Source organism: Equus caballus, chromosome 20 (assembly GCF_041296265.1).
Source record: "Equus caballus isolate H_3958 breed thoroughbred chromosome 20, TB-T2T, whole genome shotgun sequence".
Classification (NCBI taxonomy): domain Eukaryota; kingdom Metazoa; phylum Chordata; class Mammalia; order Perissodactyla; family Equidae; genus Equus; species Equus caballus.
In genome coordinates this window covers 29,370,180-29,391,453 of record NC_091703.1, presented here as the reverse complement: position 1 = coordinate 29,391,453, position 21,274 = coordinate 29,370,180, and the positions used below count along the sequence as shown (strand labels likewise).

Genomic DNA, 21,274 nt, shown 5'->3' with positions numbered 1-21,274 from the left:
CCAGCCCAGCGAGACTAAAATAGAGTTGGTCTCTATTTGATTTTTATGTGATCACAAAAATGGTTCCAGCTCTCTATTTCTTTCTGGTTCAAATGCCTAATAGAAACCAACCAGAATCTGTGATTCAGTGTCAAATTCCTAGGTATCTAAATGACCAAGCCTGGCTTCGGGGTCCCCTCCTGGTCCAATCCTCATTGGTCAGAGAAGGGTCCCATGGCAGGGTGTCCACGCAGGATTATGGGAGGTCTGGACTAGAATGGAGTGGGTCTGAACCCAGGTCACCAAAGCAGAGCGTGCCAAACTTAACCACTAGGCCAGGGGGCAGCCCCTCCTTGTCATTGCTTTTTAAGAGAATAATAGATATTCTATGCTTTTTCCTTCTCAAACTGAACAGAATCAAACAGACAAATTATGACATGGAGCTAAATGTTTAGGTACTGACCTCAACACAGCCCTCAAAATACTTGAAAATCCCTGATATTAGTTTAATTTTACACATAAAGACAGAAAATAAGATTCGTAGCTTTATGGGTCACTAAGCAATGGAACATGACTGACTTTCCACAAAATTCTTTAGTGTCTCAAAAAGGTACAGCTTCTCCTACAGATTTGGTCATCCTCCAGGAAACGGTATTAATTGTGGCTTCTGGTCAGCTTGCAGCCAGTCAGATCAGAGTGGGAAGGAAGAGCAAGTGGGTCAAAGACTGCTAAATGCCTATTCCAGCATTCATTCTTCCCTTTATTTCTTAGTCACAGAAGCCTAATTTTCAGCTGGGAGCTCTGACCCCAGAATAAGCCACACTTTCCAGCCTCCCTTTCCTAAGTTTTGGCCTATGACATATGTGCTGAAGTGATTTATGGGAGGGCTGCTCAAAGGGTGCTGACTGAACTGGGAGGAGCCTCTTTTTGTCCTTCTGCCTTTTGTCCACATTTTGCATGTAATGGCTGGGGCTTCAGCAGCCATTGAGGATCATATGATGACCTTAAGGACTGATGGCACACACTAGGATGGTCGAGCAGAAAGGCAGAGGCCAGGGTGCCTAGTGATGTCATAGAACCATCTTCCCAGTCCTGGACTGCTCATCTCAGGCTTTTCTATATGAGAGAAAAACAAGCTTTTGTTAAGTCACTCCTACTTTTTGTGTTTTTAAACTATAAGCAGCTGAGCCAAATTCTTACTAAAAGATGAGGGTTCACCAACATTCCCACTCCAGAGGCAAACTGAGCAGCCTGTTCCAGACAGCAACACCCTAAGCAGCTACTACCAATCAGCAAGTGATGCTTATCACCCTGGTGACGTGTTTGGGAGCTTAATATTTGTCACCATTGTGGTGACATTTTAGTATTCACAGCCCAAAGATCATGATCTCCTCCAAGCTGACTTTATTGTTTGACTTTCAAAGAATTCCAGAACAAGCAACATTTTAAAACTGCATCATCAGTATTAAAGGGGAAAAGTCCAATTTGTTTCCCCAGACATTTATTGAATAGTGTCTATGCAGCAGCCACCAGACTGGCACTGGAGTTATCAAGTAAGACAGTTGCTACTTGGATTAATTCAGCATGGTTCATTCAAATGACTTAGGAAATTTCTTCCACAAGCTAAATAAAACCTTGATTTCTAACTTGAATCAATGAAAGTATTGTGGCAAGGATGGGGGTGGGAAATGGTAAAATTAGATTATCTTTGCTTTCCAAAATGCTTCCACTGATTGGGGGCAGGGGAAGATGGGAGGAATGCCAGTGGAAGTGGGGGAGGTGTTAGTAAAACCAGTTGGGGGAAATGGTCTCCCTTAACCTGCACTTTAAGACACCTTTAAGTGCGGTATATTTCCAAACAGCATGAGTTTTATTTTATAGGAGAGAGTTGCTGTAGCATATGCAAAAATCTCAACCTGCTCTTTTTCTGCTGAAGCCTGTAAATCTGTGGACACTTGATTCGCCGCTGACTTCAAAGCCCTTACTCAATCACAAGGCTCTCTACTACTTGGAGATGCGTAATTATGCATTTACTAAGTTCAAAGCTCTGAGAAGTCCTGCAGTAAAGATGCTGTTTTACTTTGATCCCACAGTACCATCTAGGATCAAATTATTGTGGTCCAAAGCTGACTTCAAGGAAAACAAAGAAAAGTGGAGGCAGATAGCCTCCAACTTGGCCCCCAAGAGTTCTCTGCCAGAGGTGGCTAGAGTGACTTTTCCTAAAGTGCTGTTTGCTTGTTACTGTGCTGTCTCTGATGTTCTATAAGGAGAGGACACATCAGGAAGCCAGTTTTTCTTTGTGGTGATATCTCTGATGTTGAAAAAGACCTGACCTCTGTCTGAAGGCTTCTCCACATTCATCACACTCATAGGGTTTTTCTTCGTTGTGGATTCTCACGTGCTGAGCGAGGTGTGAGTTTAGTCGGAAGGCTTTCTGGCATATACTACACTTGAAAGGTTTTTCTCCAGTGTGAATCCTGTGATGTCGAATAAGGTCTGAGGTCAAACTAAAGGCTTTCCCACACTCGTTACACTGGTGGCTTTTGGAGTGGCTGTGGATTCTCTGATGGTGGGTGAGGAGAAGGGCCTGACTAAAGGTTTTCCCACACTCCTTGCACTCACAGGGCTCCTCCTGACTGTGAATTCTCTGGTGTCGATTAAGGTGAGAGCTGCGCCTAAAGTTCTTTCCACAGTGGATACAGAGATAAGGTTTCTCTCCAGTATGGATTCTGAGATGTTCCAAAAGGCCTGCGTTCTGGCTAAAGACTTTTCCACACTCCTTGCACTGATAAGGCTTCTCGCCAAGATGGATTTTCTGATGTCTGACAAGGTGTGAACTTCTCTGAAAGGCTTTCCCACACTCGTGACACTGATGACCTTTCTCTCTAGAACGGATTTTCTGATGTCCAGTAACACTAGAACTCTGACACACTTGAGATTCACAGAGCTTTTCTCCCGTGTGCGTACCTTCATGTTTAGTCAGGTCTGGGCGCTGGATGAAGCCCTCCCCACAGTCTGAGCGTGTAGAGGCGGTCTTCTTCTTGGGCTTGGCCTGCTGCCTTTCCAAGTCAGAGCCCTCATAATGAGCCTCTGGGGGTTCAGATACCTTCCTAGATGATTCCACTCCTCCACAAGGTTCTGTCTCTACAACCAGCTTCCCATTCTCCATCCTTGTCTCCTCACCTGAAACATTAAATATATACCACCAATTACTTGTTTTTTGGTGCTTGGGGAATGGAATCTGCAATTAGGAGGAAAAAATTTAAATCAAGCCATGTGTGCAAAGTGGAAATGTTGTGGATGCTTGTGTTTGCATAGAATGTATACGGAATGATACATAAGATATTGTTAACAGTAGTTGCCTTTGGGGAAGGACAGGGGATTGCAGTGGGAGGTGACTTATTTTCAATGTCTGAATTTTATCATGTGATACACACGCGCGCGTGCGTCCACACACACACACACACACAAATACACACACACAAGTTAGCAAGCAAGCAAACTGTCCTAACCTATACAGGTTTCCCCCGCCATCCAAAAGTTCGCTTTACGCCACTTGGCTTTTAAGAAAGACCTACATTAATACGGGCTTTCACTAACCAAAAGAAGTCTGAAGATTTTTACTTTTACAAAAAAAGCGGAAAGCGAAAATAGCATTCAGCATGTCCTGCAGCAAGCTGTTAACTGAGGTAGCACGCACCCCAAGCAGCGAGAGTGGCGCCACCATGCTCCTTACCCAGGAACTACACTCGGCATCTCAGCATCAAGCCGCCATCGCTTTGAACTGTCTGTGAGCATCTGTACTTTATCTCAATTTATTTTGCTAGGTAATTTTGTGAGTCTGGGAACACTCGAAAATTTTTCCCATATAAATTAATGGTAATTGCTTCTTCACTTTACACCATTCAGCTTAAGAAAGGTTTCACAGGAACACTCTGCTTTTGGATAGCAGGGAAAACCTGCATATTCTTGAAAATGGTTTGTCACATGGAAAGTAAAAAAGCTAGGTCAATTGAGGATCCTGGGGCCAATAAGAAAGGGATAGCACCGGAAATGAAGAAATAAACTGGAAACAAACAAATGTAGACATGGTGCCAATTTTATCACTGATTACCTGTGTAATCTTAGAAAGGTAATTTTAAAGCCTCTGGGCTCAGTATCCTCACCAATAAATCAAAACCACTGGCCCACAAGACCTTGAGGCTAACATGAAGTTCAGGAAGATGTCCTGGCCTTTCATGATCTCCTTGGACAGCAGTAACTGCTTTCCTGTGTGGTTCAACAGAGCTATTATATCTCAGTGCTCATATGTCTGGTACATAAGAGACACTAAACAATGTTTGCTGAATAAAACCTAAGCTCAGACACACGGGCAGAAGGGTGAGAGGGGTGGGCAGATAGGATAAGTCTTCTAAGGCCAGGGGCGTGAGTGGGGATGGGGATGCAAAGTCAGAATGAGAGAATAAAAGGGGAGGTGGATAGAGAAGACAGAAGAGAGAGATCCTAAGCAGCACTAATAACAAATGAGGGTTAATCAGTGTGAGTAAGATAAAGGCAGCAGGTCACTGAAAAAGTGAGAGTAGATGCGAGCCAAAAATGAAAGTGAAAGTAAAGGGAGTGATAAGGAGACGTCAGAGAAAGGACAGTCACATGCAGGGGGTGGGAAGATTAAACAAGTAGACAATGTACTGTGTGTAAAGGCCCTTTGCAAGAGAATGAAGTCGCCTACATGGGGGAGGCGAGGAGAATTAAAGGAAGAGAATAGGAGATATTCTTTTCCAGCAATGATATAATAACATATACAGCTAAAATTAGGGGAAAGGTCCTAAAACCAAAAAACAAGTGAACTTTGAATACAAAATAACATTTTCAACAGATCCAGAGGGTAAAGAACAATTTCAAGAATCTACTGTCACTAAATTTACTTTTCATATTTAAAATATACACTCATCATTGATTACATGGCATAAATTCATTTCTGCAAGGCTATTCAGAAAAGGCAGGCCCCTCTCTTTCAGCTACTTTACTGAGAAAGCTTCCAGAAGAGACCCTTTGAAGCAGACTCAGAAATTGAACAGGGAAAGTAGATAGTAGGTAAAGGAAGGCTTTAGAATCAAAATCAGCCATTCATCAAATAGACATTTATTGAGGGGCTGCTCTAGGCCAGGGACTGTAGCAGACTCAGGAAACACACCAAGCCCCTGGCCTTTCAGTCTGGCAGGAGAGAAAGAGATGTAAACCAGCAACTATAACACAATGTGACCACTTCTATGACAGAAGAGACCTTGGAGCTCTAGGAGCACAGGTGGGGAAATGAGCCTAGACGTGGGGGACGTAGGGAAGGACAGAGAAAGTGATGCCTAAGCTTGGTCCTGAAGGACGAGCAGGAATTAGTCAGGGAGACTAAAGGAAAAAGTATTCCAGATAGAAGAAACAAGGCAGGAGAGGCTCAGAAGAAACAGCAAGGAGCAAATGGGAAATGGAATGTAGCCTGGCATGATGGGAAGACACAGTGTGAGCAAGTGGACAAAGGGTGACTGACTATCCCAATTTGTCTGGGAATGAGGAGTTTCCCAGGATGTGGAACTGTCAATGCTAAAATCTCAAGCAAACTGGAACAAGTTCCTTATGCTCGTGGACATGAGGCTGAGAGGTCAGCAGATGCCAGAACAGCCACTTGAGGCCTTTGTTAATGGCTAATGGAAATCACTGAAGGTGGTGATTTTTTCTTATCTTTATTTTTTACTTTTTATTACGGACTTTTTCAAACATCAAAAAAAACATGTTGAAAGAATAACATTACTCATCTCACTGAAGCGTTTTAAGGAGGGGAGCAACATTAATGAATTTGTGTTTAAATGATGGAGAATGAATAGGAGGTAACTTAACTTCAGTGGAAGCACCAAGATGACAGATATTAAAACAAAAAGAGAGAAGCAGGCTGTGTCAAACCAGAAAAAGGAAAATAAAAATGAAAGGGACAGAAATTAGAGAGATTTCAGTGTCAAAGAAAATATAGTAGAGCAAAAAAATAATCCAGGTGACATTTAGAAATAAGACAGGGGCCAGCCCAGTGGTGCAGCAGTTAAGTTTGCATGTTCTGCTTCTCAGCAGCCCGGGGTTCGCTGGTTCGGGTCCTGGGTGCGGACATGGCACCACTTGGCACGTCATGCTGTGGCAGGCATCCCACGTATAAAGTAGAGGAAGATGGGCACGGATGTTAGCTCAGGGCCAGGCTTCCTCAGCAAAAAAAGGAGGACTGGCAGTAATTAGTCAGGGCTAATCTTCCTCAAAAAAAAAAAAGGAAAGAAAAGAAATCAGACAGTAGCCATTTACAGTAATTTGACAGCAATAAGAAAAAATGAGTAATGAGGCATGTGGCTGGAGTCCTGTGCTTTGGGTGAGAAGCTGGCACTTCTTTCTTTATCCACCCCACAGTACTGGGGAGAAGAGCACGGTGAGGGTCCACACAGCAGAAGGCTTCAGTTGTAACTGAACAACAACGAAAATACAGGGATGGGGTACAAGGGAAATGTTTGCGGGATGAAGACTTTCATATCTTGATTGCGATGGTGATTAAATGACTGTAATTATTTCACCTTTGTGAAAACCCATTGACCTGTACACTTACAAAGAGTGAATTTTGCTGTATGTAAATTATACCTCAATAAACCTGACTCAAAACAAACACCAAAAACAAAATGCCAAGGGTGCTGAGCAGGGACCGAGGAGCAAACTACGAAACCCACCACATCCCACCTGCCAGAAGGGGCAGTCTACTTCTTACCCTTCTCCTTTTCGGGCTTTGTAACTTCATGCTCAAGCTGGACCTGCTGCTCCTGCACTGCTTTCGGAGGGGCTGTCTCCTCCACAAGCATTTTCTGTTCCTTTGCCCGGTCTGGGTGCTAGAGACAATTAGGTACATGTGGGTTTAGGAGGAAACTGCTGTTCAGAAAAACACTTCAATGTTAGGAAAGAGGCTGGGGGGTCTGGAGCAGATTCCGTTTCCTCCCAGCAGAAAACAGGTAAGGCTGAGGGAAAACCTACAGCAACGAACAGCCAGGCTGGAATGAAACGGAACCAAAGCGTAGAAATTCTCCTCCCGCTGCAGAGCTCACATCCACCTCTCTGACCAGAGGTCTCAATTCCCGCTTTCCTGGAAAAGAGCACACCTGACCCTTACCACCTGCTGTCCTCTTTCTCCAGGCGCTGGCTGCACATCCTCCAGTACAGTGACCACGTCCTCCCCACTCTCTGGGTGATGCTCCCGCACTCGGGCCTGGAGCTCCTCGGGCAGGATGGTCAGGAACTGCTCCAGCACCAGCAGCTCCAGGATCTGCTCCTTGCTGTGGGTCTCAGGCTGTAGCCACTGGCGGCAAAGTTCCCGGAGTCGGCTCAGGGCTTCTCGAGGTCCTGCGGTCTCTTCATAGCGCAACTGCCTGAACTGTTGGCACAGCGGCTCCTGTCCAGGGCCTGTGCTGTTTCCTTGCAGCTGGAATCCCTGTTGCCAAGCAGAGCGGTGATGCTGCTTCACCACCCGAAGCCCCTCCTTCTTCAGATTCAGAGGAGCTGGGGAATGAGCACTCACCGCGGCTGCTGCCATCCCCAGCTTCACACTGCTCTCTGTGTGGAAGAACTTTCTTTTGACTGTCTCCTCAGGGCTATTCCTGAAAATGTAATAACAAGAATCACAGAAACAGTAGTGATAGTAGTACTGATAACAAGAACAACAACAGCAATACCCCTTTATTGGATTTAGACATTTCCAATAATTACTATCCATTTTTTTCTCTCCAAAACAACCACTCCTAAAAAAAGAACACACATACAAAATAAGAAAATTCTCTTTACAGAAGATTATCAGCTAAGATGGCAGGAATAACAGATTTGGAAAATTACCATGTTGCAGCCCCTGACGAAATAACTAATTCAAACAAGGACCTCAAAGGAGTGAAAGCACTAGGTGAAAGGAGTGGGGTGAGAGGACATTCTCATCATCTCAAAGAATCACCACACTGATGGCTTATTAATTCCAAAGGAAAAGATGGAGATATCTGGCAGTCACAAACTTAATCAAATGATCAAGCCTAGCAACACCAACAGTAAGACAACCAACCTTGTGCTTTCACACCTATGTAGCATTTTTACTAAAAATGTTTAAGATGAATCTAATAATGAATAAACTGTCAGATAAATCCAGAATGCAGCTCATCTAAACAGGCATGGAATCTTCAAAACAATCAATTTCACAAAAATAAAAAGAAGGTGTGAGGAAGGTATTGTTCTAGAGATAGTGAAACGCAAGGTGTGAAATTGGCTCCTGAGTTAAAAAAAAAAAAAGATAGAAATATTTTTTGAAGGATTCAGAAATCATCATATGAATGATGTATAGGCAGACCACAGCCCGGCAAACCAAACAGAGCCCAAAGCCTGTTTTTGTCCATAAAGCTTTACTGGAATACAGCTCCACCCATTTGTCTAGGTATTGCTCACATCTGCTTTTGCACGACACTGGCAGGTCTCAGTAGTTGCCACAGAGATCATATCACCTGCAAGGCTGAAAACATTTACTCTCTGGCCCTTTAGAGACAAAGTTTGCAGATCCTGAGAGAGAATTTTCTCAGGTGGGATAACAGTTTTGTGGTCATGTAAGAGAATATCCTTTTATCAGGAGATGGTGCTAAAACTTACTTTAAAATGCTTCAGTAGAAAAAGTGTGTGTGTGGGTTTGTGGGGGAGAGAGAGAGAAAGCAGGCAAATGTAGCAGAGAGTTCACAACTGCTGCTGCATGAGGGTGTATAGCATTAATTGTACTATTCTTCCAACTTTTCTGTAGATTTGAAAATTCTTAAAATGTTTGCGGAGGGGAAAATACAAAATAAGTAAAACTGCTTACAAGTTCATTAAAGCCAGTATCAGAATTACCTAAAAGAATATAAGGATATTCATAACTCATCTCATCAATTGATTGTCTACCATGTGCCAGACTCTCTTAGTTGCAGAGAGACAGAGACAAAAGACAGCTCCCTGGCCTCTACAGCTCTCTGCTTCTCAAGAAATCCTCAGTGAATAATCAATTACTGTTCAGTGTTAAGGGCCATGATGAAGGTATGCACAGGATGCTAGCAGAGCACAATGGTAAGGCACCTAATTCCAATAGCAGGTCAATAAAGGCTTCCTGGAGGTGAGTCCCTCTGAGTCTTAAAGACAAGTGAAAGTTAGTCAGGCAAGAAAATAGAGAAAGGGTTTTTTAGACAGAGAGAGAACCTGGGCACAGAGCTGTTGGAAAGCCTGGCACATTCAGGGTAGTAGTTAGTTATGGCTGGGAAAAGGCTATGTGGGGCTGGATCCCTGGGAAACACCTACATGTGGGAAGAGAAGTGAGAAGAGACAAGGGGAGAGGTAGAATAACAAAGACAGTGGTATCCAGAAGGCCAAGGAGATCTATTTCTGTAAGTGTGGAGTGGTCGAAAGAGCCTGGGCCTCCGACAGGCCTGGGTTCCAATCTAGCCCTGTCAGTTAGAAGCAGTGTGGCCCGGGACAAGTTACTTATCCTCTTGGAGCCTTAGTTTATTCATTTGTAAAATGAAGACAGTACCTAATTCACAGAAATATTTTGAGGTAAATGAGATAATAATTGTAAGAATAGAAATTCACTGCTTTATAATTGGAATTATAAAGAGGCATTTTGTAAGAGCATGAAATGCTATAGGAAGATGGATTAATCTCAGACCTGACATATGCACTTAATTAAAAAATAAGAAGGTCTTTGTGACCTCTGTGAAGGCAATTCTGGTAGTGGGATAGGAAGAAGAGTCAGCCTGCCATAGGAAAATGAGAAAATGGCAAGCATGAGCAAAAATTACTCCTTCAAAGAATAAGACATTGAATGGAATAAGAGAAATATGACAGAAGCGAGGAAGGGGTAATGTAGAGGACAGGTATGTTTGTAACTTCAGTTATTATCTTTATGCCAATGATTTCCTTATTTTCCAGTCCAGACATCTCAAGAGTGCCAGATCTGTTTCCTCCTGGCTATCTGCTACCTGGATACCTTACAGAAGCCTCTCAAACCCAACATGCCAAAATGAATTCAGAGAATTCTATCATCATCTTTTGGAGCAGGCCGTTGGTATGTGGGGACTTAGCTTTCTTGACGTTGACTACTCCTGAGTGACTCTAAAGATCAGTGAAATGACATCAGCCAAATGCTGACACACGCCTTTGAATCAATATGCATGGGGGGAGTCCTGCAATTAGTGGCTGTGCCTGGCTGGCTAGGCTCCAAATACAGCTTACTGTTATATATTCCTGGATGTGTACATAGTAACACTCTCAGCTGAGAAATATTGTTCTCTGTCAAAAATGGACCTAAAATTTAAAAAGCCAAATCTTACTATTCCTAATAGAGGTGAAAAACTCCAAGAAAGTGATGACTATTAGCCAGAAAATAAGTTTGGTATTATGATGGTTAATTTTATGTGACAATTTGACTGGGCCATGGGGTACCCAGATATTTGGTCAAACATTATTCTGGGGGTTTCTGTGAGTTTGTTTTTGGATGAGATTAACATTTAAATCAGTAGACAGAGTAGAGCAGGCTGCCCTCTATAATGTGGTAGACTTCATCCAATCAGGTGAAGGTCTGAATAGAACAAAAAGGCTGACTCTCCCCCAAGTAAGAGAGAATTCTCCCTGCCTGACAGCCTTCAAACTGGGACATCGGCTTTTTTCCTGCCTTCAGATTTGAATGGAAACATCGGCTCTTCCTGGGTCTCAAGCCAGCTGGCCTTCTGATTGTAACTACACTATTGGATCTCCTGGTTCTCAGGCCTTTGGACGCGGAATAGAACTAAACCATCGGCTCTCCTGGGTCACCAGCTTGCCCACTCACCTTGCAGATCTTGGGACTTGCCAGCTTCCGTAATACCATGAGTCAATTCTTTATAATAAATCTATATCTCTATGTGTCCAAGTCTATATATCTTCTATTGCTTCTGCCTCTCTGGAGTACTCCGACTAATACAGGTATATGGTGTAGGTTGTTGAATTAGTGATGGCTCATTTCTATGACGTGATTAAATATATCAAACATAATATATAATAAATAATTTAATAAACTGACCCTTCCAGCCTCTTTTCATATCTCATGCATTAGATCAATCAAGTTCTATTGATTCTGCCTGACTATCTCTCAAATCTATCCACTCCTCTTCCTCCCCTCTGCCACCATCTTCTCCTATCCAGACTACTGCCATTGGTCTTTCTGACTCACCAATCTATTTTCCACACTGCAGGCAATGATCTTTCTAAAGAGGAAAGATGATTACATCTCTGCTGCCTATATTGCATTTAATGGCTCATCATTATCCTTAGGATCACGTCCAAAACATTTAATATGGTTTAAAATTTTCTTATAATCTAATGAACTTTCCATTCCTCAAACTTGCAATGCTCTTTCCTGCTCCTGGGTCCTTCCACTTCTTATTCCTTCTGCCTGGAACACTCTTCAACCCTCCAATTTTCTTTCCATTAATGCCCATATACACTTCATGTCTCAGCATAATAAAACAATAAACCAGCACAACTGTCCTTTGTACTTTACATGTATTAATGCATTTAATCTTCACACAACCCTATCAAGAAGATGCTATTACTAACTCCATTGTACGGAGAAGGAAACTGAACCATGGAGAGTTAAATAACTTACACAAGGTCTCAAAGCTGAACCTTAAATCTTTCCTCCAATACCTCTTGCAGCCACAAGCGAAAATCTTGGATTCATCTGTCTTCTCTTTTACTCTCACAACCCAGGTCTGATCCAAGAGCAAATCCTGTTGGCTCTACCTTCAAAGTAGATCATTAATCTGACCACTACTCACCACTTCCACCATAATTCTAGTCCAAGGTATCCTTATCTCCTACCCAAATTACCTGCAATAGTCTCTGAACTTTTAAGTTTCTCTGACTCCATTCTTACCCGCCGCTACAGTCTATTCTCCTCATGAGTTTCCAGCTATAGATGCTTTAAAACATGTCAGATCATGATTTTCCTCGGCTCAACATCCTCCAAAAACTCTTTTCACGCTAAGTAATGACCAAATTCTTTACACAATACAATGCCCACTTCGTCTATACACCTCTCCCTACACAGACACACTTTCTCTAGTATCATCCTCTACAAACTTCACCCTTGTCCACTGTCCTCCGATGACTCTGATCTCCCTGCTAGTCCTCGAATATGTCAAGCAAGCTGTGGCTTTCCGGCTTTGCACTGGCTGTTCCCTCCCACTAAAAGTCTCGTGCCCCTAAAAGCCACATGGGTCTTTTCAGGTTTCTGCTCAAATATTACCTTCTAAGGCTTACCTTTAATACATGTTTAAAACTGTGCCAAATGGATGGAAAATATGCAGCAGCAGGTCTGCCCAGTTTACTAGGTGCACAGCTTCATCCCTCTCATAGGCCCCAGGATTGACACCTCCCACCCCGGACCCCGCCCCCAGTCCCTAGGGCCCATCTGTCGCAGAAGATTTCTCTGTGCCCCCAGGGAATGAGCCGCTCCCAGCGCCTTGGCCGCAATTCCTCCCCAAGCCGAAGCACAGTCACCACTCACCCTGCCCAGGACCCGCAGCAGGAGCCAGCGCTCTCGAGCACCGTCATAGATCGCCGAGGGGGAGCTCTCGCTCCGCAGCGCACTGTGCTCTCCGCTCTAGGAACGCCGGAGGACCGCGGCTCCATGGTCTCCTGCTTCCGCCTCTCAGAGGCGGCCCGACTCAGCCGGGGCACCAAGCGTTCTCTGGGTCCTGAGGCTGGGACGGGCGTGCTGCTTGAGCTTAGTTTTTTCATTTGTAAGCCGAAGTTTCTTTTATTCATGTAAAAAAAAGGCCAGCTCAGTTTAGTGTTATCACAGACAGTTGGCATTTCCACTTTCCTCACGCACGTAATTACAACACAGACACATACTTTACCGTCTCGCCCGAATTTAAAAAGTCATCAAACTGTGTTCAGATTCGTGGGACCCCTCTCCCTTGTCTAATAGGTGAATGTAGCAAGCAAACTACATGGGTTTTTAAGTCACTACAATAAAATCCGTGCTGTACTGTGAAGCAGCCGTGCGGGCCATCTTCAGCCTGTGTCAAAATGATCTTGCAACCCCACACCTCATGACTGAAGATGCCAGTGGACAGATCCACAACAGGTCAAGACAAAGGCGCTCTCACATTCCCAGCGGCACTTCTTAGAGACTGAAGGAATAATTCAGGACCCTGGTCCTTGACTCCCTCCACACATAGATAACGTCAGCATGTCTGAGCTTGTTTCATGTATCACCAAGAAATTCTTGTTTATGTTATCTTCAGTGTATGATCTAGAGAAAAGCCCACATGTACTCCATCCCTGTTTTTTTGTTTTTTTTTTTGAAATCTACTTGTAAGTTGTTCTTTCTTTTCCTGTTCCCTACAGGTACACTGTTTTGCGAAAGAGAGATAAGCTGCACTTCAACTCAAACACCTCCGAGCAGTTCCATCAGAGCAATACATTGAACTATTTTCCCCAGGTTCCAACTCCTCACTCTGATTATTGAAGAATCTCCTTCACTAATATCACCTAGACTCTTTATTTCAGTTGACAAAACATGGCAAAAACAAATGTCAGGGCCGGCCAGGTGGCACAGCGGTTACGTTCCCACGTTCTGCTTCTCGGTGGCCCGCGGTTCGCCAGTTCGGATCCCAGGTGTAGACATGGCACCGCTTGGCAAAAGCCATGCTGTGTGGTAGGCATCCCACGTATAAAGTGGAGGAAGATGGGCATGGATGTTTGCTCAGGGCCAGTCTTCCTCAGCAAAAAGAGGAGGATTGGCAGTAGTTAGCTCAGGGCTAATCGTCCTCAATAAATAAATAAATAAATAGATAAATAAATGTCAAAGTATCTTGAAGATTAAGTTGAAAAAGGAACATATATTTGGACTGACAGGTTTAAGGTAGTAAAAATTAAGTCTGTTACTGCTGGAGAGAATAATCAACAAACTTTACAATGAATGTAGGTTTGGAGGGGTGAGGGGGGGAGGGGGAACGGGGTGGATGGGGACGACGGACGAGCATCAGATATCACTTTACCAAGAGAAATTCTACAGAAGAAAACAGAAATATTCCATCTCTTACCCAACTTATCATAACCTGTGTTGCTATAGTGTTTGAATAAAATAAATCCTTTTAAAAATCTGAACTTTTCTGTTTAATCAGTTGATACTTTTGAAACACCATTAAATATCATACTAACCATTGTTTTATGACATATGTAATTTATTCAGTGTTTCAAGCATTGACTAATAACAGAAAAAAAGTTTCAGTATCACAAGAAGGGTTATCATTTCCTCCTTGGGTGTCAGAAGCTTGAAAATATCTTTTAAAAGTTAAACATATTTACCTTAAAATCTTTCCTTAGGCTAACAAATCCAGACAATGCAAATATTTTACTAATTGAAAGTTAATGTTCTTTCTTGAAGGGAAAAATTGTATATCTGATTTTTTCTATTTTTTTAAAGGGCATATATTTTTTCAAAAATTATATAAGAGATAAGCATAAAACGTAATTTAAAAAAGAAGTAAGGGGCCTGCCCTGTAGCATAGTGGTTAAGTTTGGTGTGCTCTGCTTCAGTGGCCCCGGTTCGGGTTCGGATCTCAGGTGCAGACCTATACCACTCAGCCATGTTGCAGTTGAAACCCACATACAGAGTGGAGGAAGATTGGCACAGATGTTAGCTCACGGATAATCTTCTGGGGTGGGGGGGCAAGGAAGTAAATATATCTCAATTCATTTACTCTCCCTTTCAAACTCCCTACTATGGCTGGCTTCTTAAATGTCTCTCATATTATCAAGGCTGAGATTATTGCTGATATACGTTGCATTGGATATACCATGAAAATAAAAATCTTTAATATAGCTTAACGAAGAAGAGTTTTTAAAAAATTAAGGTGTGCATTTTTAATTAAAGTAGTCTGTTTTTCTCTTCTGCAAGGGGTAGGAATAGATAAAGTGAGAATAAATCAAAATACAATTTATACCAAGAGAGACTACATATTGCTAATAACAAAATCAAATTTCAAAGTTCAGATTCTTATTTTCCAGGACTATCCTTATTTTTATAAACAAAATGGTGGTCTGTATATTTCCATCAGGTCAATTCATAGGATATTCAAAATAAAAGCTTCTTTTTCTATATGATCAGTAGAAGCACTATTGTATTGCAAATCATGCTCCCATGCTGTAGCATGTGAAAATCAATAAAGGGTAACTTCATTTAAAACGGAATTGGAAGGCCAGAAGGAGGAGCTTCCATGCAGTACTGGTTAGGTCAATTAAAGGACAGATAGTCAATTACAGACCCCAATAGAGACAAGTGAACAGAAAAGAATTATCAATTACAAGAAGAAATGTGCGTTACATCCCAAACAGAAATTGACTACCCCAGCAACTCAGCTAATGAGAAATCATTACCACCCTGAACTCTCACTTTTCTCTGATGGATTTCTTTGAAAACGACCCCTCCCAATTTCCTTCTTTTTCTCTATAAAATAACGTTCCTCTCCCTTGTTTGTTGGATTTGCCTATGGCCTGCCATAGCAGGGACAACCTGAATTGCAATTCTTTGGCTATTCTTGAATAAACTGATTTTATTGGTGAAATAACTAGCTGTTTTATTTTAAAGGTTGACAAGCATAAGTTCTTATCTTTCTGTAATGAGGCTTTCTGCTCTTCTCTCTGCTTTCACCAATACAGCAAGATCTCATTCATTGTTCTGAATTTTGAAATAGAAAATTGTGTGGCCAGTGATTGTTCTAAACAATCAAAGACCTACAAATGAAGCCAATAAACTTAACCTGTAGTTTAATCTTAGGAAATCTATAACTTTAAGTCATCATATTAATGGGCTAATAAGGAAAAATCATATGATCTCCAGAAATGCTAAAAAGTCATTTAATAAAATTTAACATGCATTTCTGATTAAAAGGGGAAACTCTTAATAAGATAGGAATAGATGGATACTTCCTTTATAGGGCAAAAATAAATACTTTCCAAACAAAAAGCTTCCCTCATGCTTGATGGTGATATTTTACAAGTATTCTCAAAAAAATCCAGCTGAATTTGTCAGATGAAGAATAAAAAGACAGCAATTTTCCAAACCTATAATTTCTTACTCCCTGAGTTGCTGATAGCTATGGATAAGAAATACCCTCCGTTGTGCTACAGAACTTCAAAAAAAAAAAAAAAACCTGCCATGAAATACCCATTTGCACCCTTTATGCCAGTGGTGGAGTTTTCATATTTTGTGAAACACTATTTTAGATAATTCCATGAAGTCATAAAATAATGGTCCATGAGAAAGTTAAGATGTTTCGCAAAATTTATCAATTGTGAATTAATCGTCAGTGGTCTCACTAGTTTGCTTTCTTGGGCTATTTCTCAGCACTGAATACAACTCAGGGTAACTCCGCCAGTTAAAGCAAGCTGTTTGATCTGTTCAACTTCCTCCTGGAGCAGAGTTTAATAATACAGTTATCTCATGGTTTCTTGAACCCTAAACATGAGACAAAACTTTTGTACTGTTTTACTTCTATTCCACAACCCATAACCACATACTCTGGACAAAATCAGTGTAAAAATAATTGTTCTCCTTTCATTAGCTCCTCCGAGACAAAATAATCTGCAAACAAGTTCCAAATCTCAAAATCTCTTTTAAGGCAGATTTACTGGCCAGGTTCCTCTCTAAGCGCAGCATAACTTGTTAAGTATAATGACAGCACAAAATGCTGTCACAAGAACTCTGCTGTAGGCATTAAACTTACTATTTGTTGCATTATGTGTATTTTATCAGTTTAGAAAGGAAGCCCACCAATCTTATTTTGGCTTACTCAGAAGCCACAGTTTCTCAGCTGCATCTTTTTCCCAAGTCAGAAAAACAAAGAAACAAAGATATTTGATTATATGGCTAGTGTTAGGGAATTTTTTAGGCCTTAAACGGCATTATGATCAAGTGTTCCCAGAAAAGCAATTCAAAAGGCAAGTAAGAGGGAAAAGTATCTACAAGATATGTGATAAAGAGCCAATTTATTATTTTAAGAGTTCTTGTGATCAATAAGAAAAAGACCAAAAACCAGGTAGGAAAATGGACAAAGGCTATAATGTGAGTAGTTCACACATACACACAAGGAATTACAAAAAACTTATACATATATGAAAAGACGCTTAACTTTACTCTTACTTAAAGAAATAAAAATAAAATAAAAAATGAAATGCCATTTTTCACCTATCAGATTGGCAAAGATCAAAAGGCTTAGAAGTACAATGTCATCAATGACATAGGTGAGTGTATAAACTGGTACATCTTATTTGGAAGGCAATGTTGCAGTATCTATTAAAATTTTAAAACCCATAGAGCTCAAATGTGATTATTCTTAGACTTTCCCTGAAAACTCTCTCAAAAATGCCCCCCATTACTGCCTCTAGCCCCTTATTTTCCTCATAGCATGCTGCAATTTCTAAGTATTTGTCAACTCTTTAAGGTCTGTCTACCCCAGTAGAATGTAAAATTCCATGATGGCAGGGATCAAGCCTAACTTGTTTGTTGGTTTAACCCCAGTACCTGCCATAATGCCTACCATACAGAAAACACCTAATAAATTTATTTTCCTTTTGATCCAATAACTCCACTTTGAGGTAGCCATTTTTAGATGACCCAAAGGATTCTTTTTGACCCAACAATTCTACTTCTATATGGATATGCTTCAGACAATACTCACACATCCACAAAGATTTTCACTACACTGTTGTGTAAAAGCAAAATATAGGAAATATCTTAAACATCCAATAAAATATGGTCCTTCCATTCAATAGAATACTACAAAGTTGTTTAAAAAAATGAGGTAGATTTATATGCATTGATATAAAACATCTCCAAGATGTATGGTTAGGTGAAAAAAAAAGGTGTAGATCCATGCATATAATGTGGTATGGTTTGTTTCTAAAATTGGAAATATACATATGCAACAAGGTGGCTTTCACCAGTGTTCTCCAACCCTCTTTGTGGGAAGTCTCAAACTTGTATGGTCCATGTCAATCAAGTCACACATTCGAATGAAAATACCCTTCAACATCACACTGCCCTGCCAGATTCTAGAACCCCACCACCTCACCTTCAGTTCTGTGAGGTTTACCAGGGTCTTGAGCCTTGAAAAGAGGGTTATTCAAAATAGGTAGTTTGGTTAGGGTCAAAATGAAGTCTCAGGGTTCAGGCAGATGTCACTGAATGACAACAAAGGCTTTATCATAGACAATGAGTGGAGCTCTCTCTAAAGTCTTCGCCAGATCTGGTGCTAGCCAGTCTCTCAATACCAACTCTCCCATCCACACGGTCCTTCATGATCTGGTCTCCTTTTCATGAGCTTTACCAACTGCATCCTCATTTATACCTTCTCATTTTTTCTTTCTCCTAGTCTAGGTGGCACCTTATCTACTCTTTGGAAGGCTGAAGCACCCTGGATCTTCATCTTTTCTCTTTTATGTCTATTTTTATGGAGAAACCCTATGTCACCTTCACTCAGGCATTTGGCTTCTAATAGTCAAAACCAAACTTTTCTTGAAGAAAACTTTGGCCTTCAGCACATGTACTCTCTATTCTGTTTTTAAAAAATCATTCAAAACTGCAGCGGGCATCTGTTGGTTGCCTATCCTCCCTTCCCAACATTACCCTGATTTTCATTCAGGTATCCCCTCCTTCCCTGTGTAGCCCATAAACTGACCATACCTACAGCTCCAGGAGTAGGCCATTCTATTTCCCTGGCAACAGCACCCGTTTTGAGGATAGGCATGTGACTTAAGCTAATCCAATTAGGGTGAATCTCAGGATTCTTGTTCGGACTATCAGGACAGAAATGTTCTTTCTCTCTTCAAAGGTGGATCAGGAAATATATAACCAAACTCAGGAAATTTGGCAGCCCTTTTGTTAAGGGAAACCAGACTGAGGAGGAAAATGAACTATACAGAAGAAAGAAGCCAAAGTCCTATTAAAGCCATGCAGGAATCCCATCCTCCTGCTGGACTCTTCAGTTACACAAGCCAGTACATCTCTATTTTTTAACTCAGTCTGTTAACTGCAACCAGGATATATTCAATTGAATTCTTTGTTCTGGGGTTGTTCTGGTCCTCCCTGGGGCAAATGAATGGCTCCATGAGGAATGAAGCCCCCCAAGAGAGAGAAAAGTCAGGGCAACAGGAAAAAAACCTTCAGGTTAATAGGTTTGGAGCTAATTCTGCAAAATGCATGCCTGTATATACACAGAACTTATGGGCAGACATAGAAAACACCAAAAAGAGATTTCTTTGGGGAGAAGGAGTAGGGACTGGGGTGAAAGACTCATTTTACTGACTTACTGTAGTGTTTGAATATTTTTTAAACCATGTGCACATATTACTTCTTTAAGTTAAAAATAACGAAAAATAACTTGCAAAAGAAAACTTAAAAAGCAGCTTTTTCTTGAGGGACTTACAGCATAGGCACAGTAGCAACATAAAGTGTTTTAATACTATTTTGCTCATATAAAATTGTTGTTGTTAAAAGTCCTGCTGTAGAACAAAAAGTCCTTAGTTGTTATCTTTCCCTTTTGTCTTTCTGTACACCATCTCTCGGAAACTGGCTAGAATCTTATTCTCTCTCTTTCGTCTCTCCTCCTGGTTAAAGGATGCAAGGGCTCTCTTCTCATCAGCACTGTAGATTTGGTTCTCTTTGCGCAGTCGCACAGCCTCCATTCTGCGATGCCTGCTACCACTCATAACATAACCGGAGCATTCAAATGAAGCAATCTCTTCACTTGTCAGCCCAATTTCACCTCTTCGTGGGATACGCTTTCCAGCTTTTACATACTCAGCCATAGCTGCACCTTCACCCGGGAGCAGAGCATGGCCATAGTTCAAAGGTTTCTCATCTTGAGAGGTGTGTATTACAGGTGCTTCTGGACCTATTAGAGCCGTGGTATCTGCAATCTTTGACTGCTTAATCCATATATGGTCTGGAAACTCTCCTTCTGAATCCTTACAGCTTGAATCACTGGAATCTTTTTTAGTCTTCTTATTCTTCCTTTTCTTGGTTTTTTTTGCTCTATGTTTCTTTTTCTTTTCTTTCTTCTTGGCTTTCTTGGCTCTCTTTTTATCATCAATGGAGCCAGAGTTAGTGTCAGAGTCTGAATCACTGTCACTATTATCGGAATATTTCCTATGTTTTCTTTTGGACTTTTTCTTTCTTTTTTTCTTGTTTTTTGAACGAATGGTCTTCTTTTTCTTTTTTTGTTCCAAGCTGGAATCTGAAATGCTGCTCTCCTGAGTCTTTACTTCTTCATCCTCAACTGGGCTGCGCTCATCAGAATCAGGCTCAGGAAACTTGGGAGACAGCCCCCACACCTCAGGAGCTCCCACCTCCCCAATCCTTTCTCGCTCCCTCAGCCGCCTCTGCCGATAGCTCTCCTCTTTATCCTTCTCGCAGTCCTCCGCCCACTGCCGGTCGCCCGCGTAGTGGTGGTGATGGTAGCGGTACCCGCCACAGTAGGTCGAAGATGAGGATGAGAAGAAGTAGTTGCGGAGCCCGGAGAGCCGCTCTCGAGACCCCGAGCGGCTAAGGCGGTGAGGGGTGTCCACGCCCGTCCCGCCCCACCGAGGCCTGAGGCCCTCGCGGCCGCGGGAGTGGGAGCCGGAACGGCCGCTCCAAGGGGAGCGCCTGGCCTGCGCGGACGGCGGGCTCCCGGACGAGCTGCGTCGCCGTCTCCGAGATCCCGGGGTGTCCTCGGGATAGCGGGACCCGGACGTTGGCGCCATGAGCAGCGCTTTCGCAGGCAGCCAGCTGGTCAACGGACGGCCGTTACCGCAGAGACCCGGCGGGCTTCCACTTCTCGTCCACGCAGGCGCGCTAGCAACGGTCCCGCGCGCGACTTCCGCTTCCGGCCGGTTGTCAGGCGAAGACCCAACCCGCGGGAGGGCCGTGAGGCGCCTGCCTTGGGTGAGGCTGTCTGGGGGCTTCTTGTTGGGAGTGGGTAAAGGGGCATGGTCGGATTTACATTCCCCAGACTGAGGCCCCTGGGAACATGAAAACAATTCATATCAATGAATCCCTCTAGTGTTCAAACACTCCCTTCTCTGCTTGGGTATTTAACCATCTTAGTACTTCCCTTCGTTCCTCCCATTCTCACTTCCGCCCTCTTTATCTTTACCTCTCAGTGGAGGTTCCTGCTTCCCACGCTCCTCTTGTTTA

At 42.4% G+C, this 21,274-nt stretch overlaps 2 protein-coding genes across 9 annotated transcripts; both read right to left on the bottom strand.

Moving 5' to 3' along the window:
- Positions 1 to 1,366: 1,366 nt before the first annotated feature.
- ZSCAN26 (zinc finger and SCAN domain containing 26) lies at positions 1,367 to 12,733 on the bottom strand. Of its 8 annotated transcripts, none has more exons than XM_005603642.4 (5): positions 12,593 to 12,733; positions 7,568 to 7,646; positions 7,163 to 7,480; positions 6,767 to 6,884; positions 1,367 to 3,162 (listed from the first exon to the last, which is right to left on the bottom strand). In XM_005603642.4, exons 1-5 carry the CDS (start codon positions 12,715 to 12,717, stop codon positions 2,258 to 2,260), a joined length of 1,545 nt encoding a protein of 514 aa, XP_005603699.3. In that variant the 5' UTR covers positions 12,718 to 12,733; the 3' UTR covers positions 1,367 to 2,257. The 8 variants fall into 8 exon arrangements, with proteins under 8 accessions (XP_005603699.3, XP_070101111.1, XP_023479884.2 ...); XM_070245010.1 differs by having other exon boundaries at positions 7,166 to 7,480; positions 12,593 to 12,718; XM_023624116.2 differs by lacking the exon at positions 12,593 to 12,733 and adding an exon at positions 12,346 to 12,459.
- Positions 12,734 to 19,487: 6,754 nt separating this feature from the next.
- On the bottom strand, positions 19,488 to 20,951 carry NKAPL (NFKB activating protein like). Its single transcript, XM_005603645.4, has one exon. It carries the CDS (start codon positions 20,839 to 20,841, stop codon positions 19,618 to 19,620), a length of 1,224 nt encoding a protein of 407 aa, XP_005603702.2. The 5' UTR covers positions 20,842 to 20,951; the 3' UTR covers positions 19,488 to 19,617.
- Between the last annotated feature and the right edge of the window lie 323 nt (positions 20,952 to 21,274).

Excerpts from the sequence above, each read along its gene's own strand:
- ZSCAN26 (XM_001493531.6), bottom strand. The coding sequence starts at position 12,717 with ATGGAGCCGCGGTCCTCCGGCGTTCCTAGAGCGGAGAGCACAGTGCGC. Across the intron at positions 7,647-12,592 it reads TGCTGCGGGTCCTGGGCAGG|GAATAGCCCTGAGGAGACAG; the intron begins GTGAGTGGTGAC and ends TTACATTTTCAG. Across the intron at positions 6,885-7,162 it reads GAGAAAGAGGACAGCAGGTG|CACCCAGACCGGGCAAAGGA; the intron begins GTAAGGGTCAGG and ends AATTGTCTCTAG.
- NKAPL (XM_005603645.4), bottom strand. The coding sequence starts at position 20,841 with ATGGCGCCAACGTCCGGGTCCCGCTATCCCGAGGACACCCCGGGATCT.